Source organism: Drosophila rhopaloa, unplaced genomic scaffold, assembly GCF_018152115.1.
Source record: "Drosophila rhopaloa isolate 14029-0021.01 unplaced genomic scaffold, ASM1815211v1 contig_3, whole genome shotgun sequence".
NCBI classification, from domain to species: Eukaryota; Metazoa; Arthropoda; class Insecta; order Diptera; family Drosophilidae; genus Drosophila; species Drosophila rhopaloa.
Window position 1 is genome coordinate 11,536,198 of NW_025335123.1, and position 12,891 is coordinate 11,549,088.

The 12,891-nt window shown below is 38.8% G+C and overlaps 2 protein-coding genes across 8 annotated transcripts; both read left to right on the plus strand.

Moving 5' to 3' along the window:
- Positions 1-316: 316 nt before the first annotated feature.
- Positions 317-10,306, plus strand: LOC108041386 (WW domain-containing adapter protein with coiled-coil homolog). Of its 7 annotated transcripts, none has more exons than XM_017119304.2 (15): positions 317-524; positions 739-1,127; positions 2,307-2,343; positions 5,247-5,616; positions 5,683-5,967; positions 6,038-6,112; positions 6,178-6,253; positions 6,367-6,452; positions 6,519-6,614; positions 6,804-7,237; positions 7,305-7,555; positions 7,618-8,093; positions 8,371-8,552; positions 8,648-8,775; positions 8,833-10,306. In XM_017119304.2, the coding sequence occupies exons 2-15, from the start codon at positions 1,087-1,089 to the stop codon at positions 8,909-8,911; spliced, it is 2,616 nt and encodes an 871-aa protein (XP_016974793.2). In that variant the 5' UTR covers positions 317-524; positions 739-1,086; the 3' UTR covers positions 8,912-10,306. The 7 variants fall into 7 exon arrangements, with proteins under 7 accessions (XP_016974793.2, XP_016974792.2, XP_016974794.2 ...); XM_017119303.2 differs by having other exon boundaries at positions 317-519; XM_017119305.2 differs by having other exon boundaries at positions 317-519; positions 8,371-8,540.
- A 672-nt stretch (positions 10,307-10,978) lies between these two features.
- Positions 10,979-12,629, plus strand: LOC108041385. The gene is made up of 2 exons (XM_017119299.2): positions 10,979-11,663; positions 11,926-12,629. Exons 1-2 carry the CDS (start codon positions 11,010-11,012, stop codon positions 12,559-12,561), a joined length of 1,290 nt encoding a protein of 429 aa, XP_016974788.2. The 5' UTR covers positions 10,979-11,009; the 3' UTR covers positions 12,562-12,629.
- The last annotated feature ends 262 nt before the right edge of the window (positions 12,630-12,891 follow it).

Genomic DNA, 12,891 nt, shown 5'->3' on the forward strand with positions numbered 1-12,891 from the left:
TTTAAAGTTAAATTTTATATTAATTTATTTTCATAATTTTGAAGACATTATTTTGTATTAAATGTTACCAAATAAAAGTACAAATTCTTAAACAAATTGGCAGCCCTTGGGCACAAAGTGACCATTTGACAGTCCGTCCAACGCCTACCGCGAAATGTACTAAAAAATACCACGAAACGCCACGCCACCTGGAGTCCACCACGACAACCAACCAGATCAGTCATATAGTTTGCCTGCTCACTCGCCCGCCAAGCAGCCAACGCAAGCAGGACAAGCATACCGACCGAGAATGTGCAAGCGGGACGACAACAGCGACCGATGGCTGTCAAACTCAACACAGTCGTGCCGACGAACAGACCGCACAAAGCGTAATGCAAAAGAATTGAAAAAAATCATCAAGTATAGAGGCCAAAAAGCGAACGCAGCAAGTCGGCGTAAAATTAAACAATTGTCGTCCGATGCGGAGCAACTAAATGCGGCGATTACAGCGCATCGAAGGCGAGCGGCAAACGAATTGCGGTAAGGTACGAAAAGGCGAAGAAAAAAAGTCGAAACGAAATACGAATGAAGCGACACCACACACGCACACACGGAAACGCACACGCACACCAGTGCGCCGTGTTTAAAGTGAAAAATTAAAGGCGAAGGCGTTTGGGCGGTGGAATAGACCCTAATCACATTAGGGCGTCCAAATAAGGAAGCTGTTTAAAGGATTGGCTTGAATGTTTGTACTTTTAGGAGGCAGCAAAATAAGCCGATAAAACGGCGACCGCAATTTAGGCACACACACACAGAGTCACAGCCCACACACACACATGCCACTGAGAGCCTCCCATACAAGCGGACCACAACACACACACACACACATACAAGCGCGCGTGCCTTGGCAGGTGAGAAGAAGCAGCAGAAGGAGAATAAGGAGCAAAAAGGAGTCGCCAAAGGCCCCACAAAATTGGATAAAATCGGAATAATAGGGCTGCATTATCTCCCTGGGAAGAGGAAGCAGCAGCAGCCGACGAAGAAGGAGGAGGAGCGGGAGGAAAAACCAACAGAAGCAGCAGCGTATTTGGCGAAAAACTTGCATTGATGGTAATGCATGCTAGAAAACCGCAGCGTATGAACGATGGGTAATATATATATAATATATACATCAAATAACATATCGTAATATCGGTAATAACAGTGCTCTCTAACAAACACACACACGCACCCATAATTGTATATTTTTTGTTTACGTTCTGCTGTCTCGCCATCTCACTCTAACTCGCAGTGCGCCACTGCCTTATTTCGTTTTTCGTATTCATTTGCTTAATTTTTCCTTAATTGAACGCTTTTCCTTCATATATTAGTTTCCTTTAAGTTTGTGGCATTGACTTTTTCCCCTTGCTTTTGGCATTTTCGCGCTTTACGTGTTTGACTTTTCCACCACACAGTAGTGGCCTCTCACTTGCACGCGCTCAGCTGGCAGTGGGCAAAAAAAAAGAGTTCTCGTCACATTTACCGTTGCTTTTCCACCGAAAATAAATTTCCATTTATTGTTAATCCCTCACAGTTCAATTAGTTTGTTTATTTACCATCATTATTTAGCCGGCTTTCGATTGTTCGTTGAACCCAAAACAACAAAAATTAATGATTGTCAACAAATCGATGCCGGCATTGATAAGCGCTTTTATTGATAAAAGGAAACTCAATAGGAAATGAAAATCGATTTAAGTTTATAATTTTCTTTGAAAACGCTGACAAATGTATGTAATATCATTGCTGTTTTTGGTCTTATTGTTTTTTTAAATAATCTCAAATTGTTTTGTATATGAAAAACCTAAAAAGAGGACGGTTTTTCTATAAGAAACCAAAAAATCGTTAATAACTTAATTTTCAAAACTCTGCAAAAGTCATGTCTTTTTATTGGACATTTAAAAATTAAAAGAACACAAGCTATCCTAGAATTTTTGACTTCTGCAGACAGTTCATGGCTTTTGGGCCCGGTTTCAAATCCGCACGGTGGGCTACAAGTAGGTTTTAAGCTAAAAAATTACATCCGTTTTCTCATTTTAAAACCTATTTTAGCTTACCATGCATATATCTAAAATGAAAACTAAAAAATAAGTTTAAAAAAAAATGTTACAAAAAAACCCAATAAGCCAAGTAAAAATCTCTATAGTTTATTAAAAGGTTATTCTTTTTTATTAAAAGTGAAACCAGCAGAACCCGAAACCCAAATAAGTGTGCTTTAAAGTGCTCTTAGCAATTACAACATTATTGCAAACAAAACTAATTTTGTTTTTATTTTTTCCACCATTTTTTAGGTACTTTGAGAAGCATACCAGTCACACATCCTACCAGGTGAGCAGACCGATCCCAGATCCCTTCTTTAACCGCAAATAATCACATTTTGTATGCCAGCTTATAGTGGATATTTTTAGTTTCGTAGTTAAGCTCCTTTCGTAGTGCACTTAGAAGCCAAAAAAGCCAATGTAAATCGTAGATTCTTGAACCATCGATTTTCCTTGTCATTTGCTGATATTTTAATACGTAGTTGGATCACTGAAAAATCAACAAAATTGAAAATTGTATAGCCTGGATTTTTAGATTTTTCGGTTCATATTTCTCTTCCTTTTTCAATCGCTGTTTGTTGTGCATCCAAATCTTACTTTTCCCGTAACCTCATCCATTTTTGTACTGACCAAATCGTGTTTCATTTTAACCCATTCAAAAACGCGGCATTGCAGCCTGAACTGATCTTAAATTGAGAAACGAATCTTTACGCATCAACGCCAAAAAAAAAAAACAAAACACCAATTCGATTAATAGTTAAATAGGTCTATATACAACAAAACGAGAAATAGTTATCAACCAAATATTATATTTAGAAAGAAATTATTCAATTACAATCTTTAACCGAACAGCACAAATATATGCTTTAATTCGTATTATATATATAAATAGAATAACAAAAGCGAAAGCATATAAACATTTATCAAACTATTTTAAATAGAAATCAAATTCATAACCAATTTGTAAGCGCTGCCTAAAAATTATTGACTTAATCAAACTAAAATAGCCTTAAAACCGACGTAGTAAAAAATTATACACCAATAAAAAACAAATAAATGTGCAACCGAAAAAAATATAGATTTCAACAATATTTAACGAAAATATCAACGACAACAACAACACAAATGTGCCTCAAACAAAAAGTAACAACAATCAATTAAGCCAAACAAATAATGAAATGGGAAATAAATAAAAATAAGAAAAAAAGAACTAATAAAAGTTGTGCCCTTTAAAAAAACGACCAAATATAAAACAAATTGGATTATTTAAACACGCAGCAATATAAAAAAAATTAATTAATTAATATCTATGAGGAGCAACAACAACTCCTACAGAAGCAGAAACAAATCCAGCAAAAACAACAATAACAACATGGCTGTTGACCTTTCACTTTCAACAACAACAATTGCCAATTGCAATAGCAACATTAGCCACAATAATAACAACAACGCGAATAGCAAAAGCAGCGGAGCAGCAGCGCCGCTAGCACCGACGTCGACGCCATCAGCAGTGGGTCTCTGTCGCCTTGAAGTAAGTAAAATAAAAATCCATAAAAAATAATGGTAAAACAATAAAAATAATAAACTACAAAAAGGGTAACTAAAAACCCATCCAAATCCGACAAAACTCGCTTAAAACAAAAACCAAATAGTCTAAAAATAAATAATGAAACTGGATAATCTGAAACTTTTGAATAATGAAATATAAAAAACCTAAGAAAACATGAAAAACATGGAAAACCCACAAAATAAAATGGATCATCAATAAATCTTTTTATCAAAATTTGTATATTTTAAACTTAAATCTGGATAAAACAATACCGATCGCCGTTGAAACACATCATTTCTCAACAAATTATAGTTTATTTATTTTAAATTATAAACTTACATTAACAAACACCAAATAAGGTTAAACATTTACATACATACACAAATATAATACAAAATCATCATTTAAACCAGTAAATTGTAAAGGATTATAATTTCTTAGAAACAATATATGGATTATTTTAAAATTGATTATCAACAAAGGTATCAACTTTAAATTAAAAATAAACATTTGAGGGACTTATTTCAAACAACTAGGATTATAATAAACTTTATTATCAACCAATTATAACGGATAATAATTTGCTTCACAAACTTAAATTAAAAACTTCAAAGTTATGAAGAATTATAAACTATTTAATTTAATTAATTTTGTATAGATATTGTGTTTTAAAACAGGCAACTGCAAAGTAATATCACTAACATATTATGGATTATAATTGAATTTATTACCAACGAAGAAGTCTATATTCAAATAAATTAATAGCAAATTGTTTCGGTTGTTATTTTGTCTTACCAAACAAAATTGTCTACACAAATCAAACAGCAAAATATATATAACAAAGTGCTTCATATTATTTTTTAAGTTATTATTTTATAAGTTATTTGAAAACTAAATAAAAACTCATAGATATAAGGATTTTATCATTTAGAATCCAAACCAATTAAAATACTAGACATATTTCCAAATTTTTCTCGATTTACATGTTTGTTTTTCAAACCATCGGAATTTTATTTCACTTAACTCTCATTTTATTTATTTTCTTTTGCATTGGCAATAATCACAAGCGAGAACATTGGCAAAAGTAGCTGGCATTTATGCATTAACTTATGATTTCCCTATTAAGTAGATTTAGTTTAACTAACCCTGTCCCCCAAAAAAAAATGAAATAACTTGAAAATTTTTAACTAAACCAAGACTTAAATCAACCGCAATTAAGAATATAACACTGAATATAACAGTGATTCTGTATCTTTCAGGAGACTCTGTCGAAATTATGGGTGTGGTCGAATAAATACGTTAAAGACTTTTTTCTGGAACATTGAAGTTATTTTAAATTATAAATAAGGTTTTAATTTTCATCTATACCTATTGTTTCTTCATATTTAATTCGGAAGATATTTTCCAACGAAGCTAAAGATGATTTAAAACGTTTTCGAATTATAAACTAAAACTGCTTAACAATTTCCAAGATATTTGAATAATAACTCTAAAAGATAATGCATTTTCTCGACAACATCTTCAATAACCGCTGGGAATCCTTGAAAAGTACATGACAAAAATTATATCTTGTAGCACTGTGCAATTAATTTGGGGAATTTAAACCGACTAAAAACTGTGTGCGCTTCTATTTACCCGTGCAGAGCTCAAAGTACAGCAGTTCAAAGCGCGACTACGAACGCGATCGTTCCTCCAATTATCGCGATCGCGACCTGTCGCCAGGTGCTGGCGGTGGAGGAGGCGGCGGCTCCGCTGGAGGAGGAAGCAGCGGCGGGGGCGGCAGCGGCAATGGCGGCGGACCATTAAACAATGGCAACAGCTACCGCTCCCAATCGCCGGACATTGATTCCCCATCCTCCCGTTCGCATGATCTTCGCGATCGCAGCGATCATCGGGGCGGCGGCGGAGGAGGTGGTGGCGGTAATGGGCGTGGCGGCAGCGGCGAGCGGTACAGCTTCATACAGAAGATGCGGGACCGAGATCGGGATGTCTACAAGAAGGACAAATATTCAGGTGAATATAGGAATTGACTAACATTTTATTTTATGTCTTGAACTGTATATAATTTTCCCCTGTTAGACAAACGTGATCGACGTGGCAACGATCGCGACTCGGAGGCGTCATACCGAACCAACCATGACAGGGATCGGCGTGGTGGTGGCGGAGGAGGAGGTGGCGGAGGAGGCGGTGGCGGTGGAGGAGGCAACGCCAGCGGTAAGCTCTGCTCCTCGCGGGAGAACGACAAACGCTCGGGTTCCGACGATCGCGATCGGGAGCGGGACCGAGATATGCGCGACCTGCGCGACAAACGGGATCGCGGCTCCGATCGCGACAGGGACATGTACAAGAAGGACAAGTATACAGGTAAGTCGTAACCCATTTGCTCTAAACCGTGTCTACAATTTACTGAACTTATTCCCTTTTTTGTTTATAGACAAACGTGAGCGCAATGATCGAGGTGAGCGGACGGCGCGTTATGGCGACTGGAGCGAGCATGTCAGCTCATCGGGTGAGTCCATAGATAAATGTTTCATCTCCTTCAGCTTTTGAGCTCAAATCTTATTTCGTTTTTAGGAAAAATGTATTACTACAACTGCAAGACGGAAATCTCTCAGTGGGAGAAACCAAAGGAATGGGTGGACAGAGAAAGGTAAACAATGAAGTACCATTTACCTTCAAGAATCTTAGTGTTGCATAAATAATTTGAACATATCCCTGCTAAGTGTTATAACATTTTTATATTAACATTTTATATGGTTTCAGAAATTTGCCGCGTGATCAGCATCGTGAGAAGGACTATCGCGACAAGGATCGCGATCGCGACCGCGATGATCGCTTCTCCAGATCGAGTAAGTTACAAACCTGCCTTAAATTAACATATATATATTAAATTTAATTTATTTTTTTCCTTGTAGCATACAAACATTCCAATTCTTCGCGCGACAATTCACGACTGAGATGGAATTACGACAACGATGGCGGCCCACCCAGCCATCGAAGGCGTTTGGATGGTGAGGAAATACTTTTAGTTTATATTGTTAAGCTTGGCGAACTCGAAGAATGTACACTATATGTTCAAGAAATCGATTTAAACAATATAATTTTTCCAATAGGAATTAAATCTTCGAATTTTTCAAGTTTACAAAGACATCAAACCGCCGAATTAATTATAACTTCTGATTCCAAAATCTTACCCCCAGGTCGGCACAACGACAATGCTGACATGGACATAAGCGGCGACTCTACGCCTACATCGGAGGCCAGTTATTCGCTGAGCGGCACACCCACTACCCACGGCGGCGGACAGGGCGGGGGAGTTCCTGGTGGCGGCGGCGGTGGCAGCAGCGATCAGCCGATGGGCAACGCTCTGCCCCGTTTGGCCTCCCATCCGAATGCCAACTCCTCCGCGTCGGTGGCGACGGGTGCAGGAGCGGCGGCGGGACTTCACTACGGCAGCGGAGCGGGCGGTGGTGGTGGCCCGGTGACGGGGGCCACAATGCTGCCAACTAGCGGACTGTCGTCGTCGGGAATGGTGAACAGCAACAGCAGCAACAGTGCCGGCGGCAGCAGCAACAACGCCAGCAGCAGCAGCCTAAGAAACTCCGTTGTCGGACACATCGGCTCCACTTCTGGCGTAAGTTCGCATTCGTCGTAGCTTTTTAATTGCCGTTACCATGTAACCGTATTATAATGCATTGCAGACAACTGTGCCCACACTGGGAAGTCAGGATCCGCACCAGCACCATCTGAACTCGAATGCTCCACTGCCACCTGGTGCCAAGGGCAAGGATCAGGCACTGCTCATGCGCCAGAAGATGCACATGGGCCTAGGCGTCCTGGATGTGCAATCGCATCACGGCGTCAACTCGGTTGGTTCGGCGGCAGATGGGGTCAATCATGCCTACAACTCGGTCAATAATTCAGTCTCCGGCAGCAGTCTAAGCAGCTTACGGTAAATGAAATAAATCTTGTCGAATAGACATGAAATTTAATTAATTTATGTTATTAATACAGGGACAACAGTGTGAACTCGCCGCTGTACATGCCCCATCCACACCACAGCCTCTCGCCTTCGTTGAGCTACACCAAGAGTCCCATCCCGACAATTGTGGGCCACACGAACAATGTGAGCAACGCCTACACCTGCAATCCACCCTTCGGCCTCAAGACGACCCTCGATGGCGGAGTGCTGGTGGCGAACGCCTCGCCGGCCACGCCCGGTGGTAATGCATCCTCCGGCTCCAGTGGAGCGAATAGCAGCCAAAGCATCGTGCCCGGCTTGGGCGCCGTCAGCGGAATCAGTGTGATCACCTCGATGGGCAGCAACAGCGGGGCGGCGGCGGGTGGCGAGGGCCCGCCTACGCCCACACAGGAACTGGACTTAAGCAGCTCGGCGCTGGAGCAGCAACAGTTGGCCGCCGCAGCGGCAGCCGCGGCAGCGGCCAGTCTTCAGCTGCAGGTGGCGCAGCAGGCCCAGCAGCAGCGTAAATGTGAGTCTTAAATAGTAATTATTTGGTAAAATTAGGGCTGTCCCATAAATGATTAACGATTTTCGGAGCTGTTCCCACAAGAATTTTTAATTTTTCCTGTATTTTGTAGTACATTTTCATTAGAATGTAGATTGGATTGGTTTTAAAATATTCATTACATTTTGAAAAGTTTATGGGACACCAATTACGAATAATTCCATTTTAATATTTTTTGAGCAAACAAATATTTTCAAAATATTACATAAATGATAAATAGATTTTAATGAATGTGTTTCAGTGGATGGCACCTCGTCGGCCACGCTAAGCTCGCTGCAGAGCTGCGTAGGTTCCTCGGGGCAGGCGGCGAACCTGCGCGGCCCCGAGATTTCACCCAAACTGGCGAAATACTTCCGCGCCGACCTGATTGCGCACGTGACCAACTGGCAGGCGGAGGTGCTGGAGCGTCAGGTAAGCTGTGAGGTAGGATTTGCCTGTGTATTAACCACTAACTCGACCTCTGAATACTTATCTATGGGCTCAAACTGATTGTAAATGTTTTTCCTTCTTTCTCGAAGGCGCAGAAGTGCTGTGAGGATACGCACCTGTTTGGTGATATCACCTGCACGAGGATATGCGCGGAGTTAAAGTGCGCCCGCAGCCTGGTACGCAGCACCGAGATCAATGCCACCCTGCAGGAACAAAAGTAAGTGGGCTTTCTGCAACTGAATATGATTTATAATAACTTGTACCCTTTCCTCAGAATCATGTATTTGCGTCAGCAGATCCGCCGCATTGAGGAGTCGAAGACTCAGAACGCGTTCATGTCGGACGATACTTAGGATCAGGAGCAGGTTAGGCTGCGCGTACATCGCAAGCTGTCCGTCAGGCTCAAAAAGAGCTTCTTCTGGCGCAGCTGATGAAGATTGCGATGATGATTGGTCCACTGTGGCCCCCTCCAGCAATTAGCCTTTGTCCTCGTTTCACATGCCCGGATTTACCCGTATTGGTGGGCATCTGGGAATGGTTTAGATGATGATGACTGGCGGGGGCCCACAACAATGACTGAGAAACCGCGTGCATCCTGCTCCATCCTCCTACTTCTCTCCTCTGGGCGACGCATCTCTCCCCACCACCAGCCTGCGATTCACTTGTGTTCGGATCAAGTTCCAGTCCCTAACCGACTATATGGTGGCAGTGTATTACTGGTTATGCGACCTAAATGAACTTGGCACAAGACAAATCAGGATAAATCAACCAACAGGTGCAACAAGAACTCCAACAAGAAACACAAAAAACTAAAACATACTTTATAATTAGCAAAGCGTAAATTAAAAACAAAAGTAAACTTTAATAAGCATGAAGCAAGGCGGTCAAAAAAGCCAGAGAAATAGCCACAAACAAACACACCACTCAAAGATAACTACAAAAGGAGAATAAAGCTGACAAACACCTATCAAAATCAAGAAGCAATACGGTTAAAGCCTCGTAACGAATCGAAACAAAAGAAACAAAAAGAAAACAACAACAAAAGATAAACAAACGAAATAGGATCAACAACACCAGCAACAACACCAACAAAAAACAAGTCAACATAGTATACTCAACTGCAATAAAAAGCTAATTAAACTATATACAAATTATATATAAATAAATATATATAAATAGAGTATATGAAAGATTGTATATTTACAACAACCCAACATAATAATGTATGAGAATCATGATGATAAAATGATTAAGATGACAACCAAAATGCAAGTCAAGTCGAGCCGAATGCACGTTTCACGGGACGGAGAGGATATCGACAATTTTATATATATATATATTTATTATATGTATATTTAGTTTGGGGATCCTACGACCCATCGCCGTTTATTATATCCGAATTTTTATTTATTTTCATTGAGCGATCGCCAATGTTTGTTTATTCTTTTGATTGGCTTGCTATTCTGCTAATTGAATTTTGTACGAATCTTATTTTGTAGTTATTTGCCGTTAAATCGCAACACCCACCCACACCCAAAATTGCTGTTTAGTTATTTTAAACAACAAATACGAAGAAACAACAGAAAACAAATTTGTATTTATATATACCTTTTTTTGTAACCTCCGGTTAAAATCGCAGCAAGTTTTGTTTTAGTTTAATTTTTTTGTATGCCCTACATTTACGTCTTATCATGTATATGACCATATATTTTTTTATCATATATGCATATATAATTTATTTGGCAAAAGCGACAATTTTTTTTGTTATTTAAGCAGAAACGAGAGGAAAGCGCGGGAAGAGAAGAACTAACAACACGTATATAAGTGTAATTCTGAGTTTTTTTAAAATCTTAACTTGTCTAAAAACAAACCAACAAACAAAAGAAATGAATCTGCGAATTAAGCAGATTTGAAACAAAAAGAAAGCAAAACAACAGTTTAATAATGATAATGCTAATAACTATTGTAGATATACATATAAATAATATATAATAAATATATTAGCTAAGCGTCAAAAACAAAAAAAAACAAACCGAAAAATAGAAACTTTTATTATGAATTAATTAAAAAATACAACAACAACAAAATCACATGTGGTTATTTTAATGGCAATGGGAGAAAAATTATATTTAATAATTTTTTACTTTTAATATATTATTTGATTTGTTTTTTAAAAGGTTGGTATATTAAATAATTTAAAAAAAATTTCCCGCGAATTCTTAATTTTAATTTGTTCCGAAAAAGATTGGTCTGTTAAAAGGCTAATTTCCATTGTGATAATTTATTTTCAATAGATGATATAGATGATTTTTTTTTTTTAAAAATTGATTTATTTTTAAAGTAGGCGCCTTTTCCTTATTCGATTTTTGTGTCAAATATTTTTGGATACAAGCGTCATTCATATAAGAACATTACTCAAATAAACACTATTAAAGTTTTTGCTCGAACACGATGAATAAGGACAATACATTTTTCAAAAATTTATACACCAATTCTATTCATAATATGCAGAGCAAGAAGTCATCGCATTGTGGCTCCATGGAAGCGATTGCCCTGCCTCGGGAGATGAATAGTTCTCCTGAGAATATGCGCGAGCAGAAGAATAGCTCTCCTGATAAAATGCGCCAGCAGAAGAATAGTTCTCCTGAGAATATGCGCGAGCAGAAGAATAGCTCTCCTGATAAAATGCGCCAGCAGAAGAATAGTTCTCCTGATAAAATGCGCCAGCAGAAGAATAGTTCTCCTGATAATATGCGCCAGCAGAAGAATAGTTCTCCTGATAAAATGCGCCAGCAGAAGAATAGTTCTCCTGATAATATGCGCCAGCAGAAGAATAGTTCTGATAATATACGCCAGCAGAAGAATAGTTCTCCTGATAATATGCGCCAGCAGAAGAATAGTTCTCCGCATAGTGTGCGCCAGATCTCGTCCCGTACTAATGTGATGGGTAAAGGACCAAAAAAGCAGGACGTCCAGGATGATCCACAATGTTCTTGTAAATATCCTCAGTGTCCGATTAAATTGGGGAAGGGGTCCTATCGTGTTCAGGCCTCACCTTCAAAAAACATTTATCAAGTTTATTCTTCGAAGTCTCAGAAAGTGAAGGTAAAATTAACCACTGTGAAGTAAATTTTAAATATTTTATTTTATTTAAATGTCGCAAAGCCTACTCTTACTCAAGTTCCTTAGGTCTCCATGAAATCGACAAACTTTTTAATATTTTGTCTAATTAAATAACCATGTAACGCGGTTTTTACTCTTTGTATTGTGTTCACCTTTCTACATAGTGAAGTGTAATTCCTTAGCACGACATTATTAATATATATAATATTAGTAATAGTTTTTTGTTATTATAATTATCCCACAGAATCCTCAGAAGCAGTCAAGTCAAAGCCCCTCGACTGGTTCCAATAACTCATATGATTCCGAAATCTGGTGGAGCAGCCCTCGAGATGAGGAGGCTGAAGGAGAAGAAAAGAAGAGTGTGTCTTCACCCATAGGAATTAGCTTCCCTAGAGCTCCATCTCATGGCATTATTGACTACGACGGCGCTAAATTTACCAGTAGTTCCAGCTCTAAGAGCTCCAAGTCAAAAAAATCCCATATGGCTGTTATTCCTCCAAGGAATGGCGCTTTTCTCAGAGCAGCAGCACGCTCGCAGATTGAATTTCAAAAAACCATTGATGAATTTATGCTTGAGGTTGGGTCAATCAAATCGAAGGCGAAGTCAGGGTTGCCAACCAAATTATCTTATGGAGAGACTATGAATGCTAAGAATACAATGTTCGAAAAAGTACGGTCAATTAACCAAAGTTCCCATAAGCCCAAAGACTTCAAAGTCAGTGCCCAAGAGTTAGTAAGCTTCAAGATTATTGCTCCGTTTATCCAGAAATTTCAAGAAATTTGTCTGAATACTATGAAGGATTCATTGGCATTAACAAAGGAACTTGAAAAGATCCCCAAATTGATCAGCGAAATTTACGGGGAGACTGTAATGGAGTAAAGCGATCCGCTTCGTTCGTTTAAATATTTACACATTCTGATTTTTATATTCTGTATAATAAAGATTGGGTTTACAGGGAGAAAAAAGGGTTGCTTTGTTGTTGTTGCTGACATATATTAAAATGTTTTCTGATTCCAGATAGTGTACAAAATAAGTATTTAAAATGAATCAGCTAAAAAGGTTGAAGAATAGTAAAAATCATTGCGAATTCTTTAGCTTAAATTTTAGCAAAAGAAAATAGGACCCTTTCTAACTGTTTAAAATCCTAAAAGGCGCCAAAAGTTACCAGCTAAGCTCTCCCTTTTCCGTTCTCTGTTTGAGGACGTTATA

Bases quoted from the DNA above. Each gene is read 5' to 3' on its own strand.
- LOC108041386 (XM_017119300.2), top strand. From the start codon at position 3,364: ATGAGGAGCAACAACAACTCCTACAGAAGCAGAAACAAATCCAGCAAA. The intron at 6,113-6,177 runs GTGAGTCCATAG...TTTCGTTTTTAG, and splicing joins CGAGCATGTCAGCTCATCGG to GAAAAATGTATTACTACAAC. The intron at 7,556-7,617 runs GTAAATGAAATA...TTATTAATACAG, and splicing joins AGCAGTCTAAGCAGCTTACG to GGACAACAGTGTGAACTCGC.
- LOC108041385 (XM_017119299.2), top strand. From the start codon at position 11,010: ATGAATAAGGACAATACATTTTTCAAAAATTTATACACCAATTCTATT. The intron at 11,664-11,925 runs GTAAAATTAACC...ATTATCCCACAG, and splicing joins CGAAGTCTCAGAAAGTGAAG to AATCCTCAGAAGCAGTCAAG.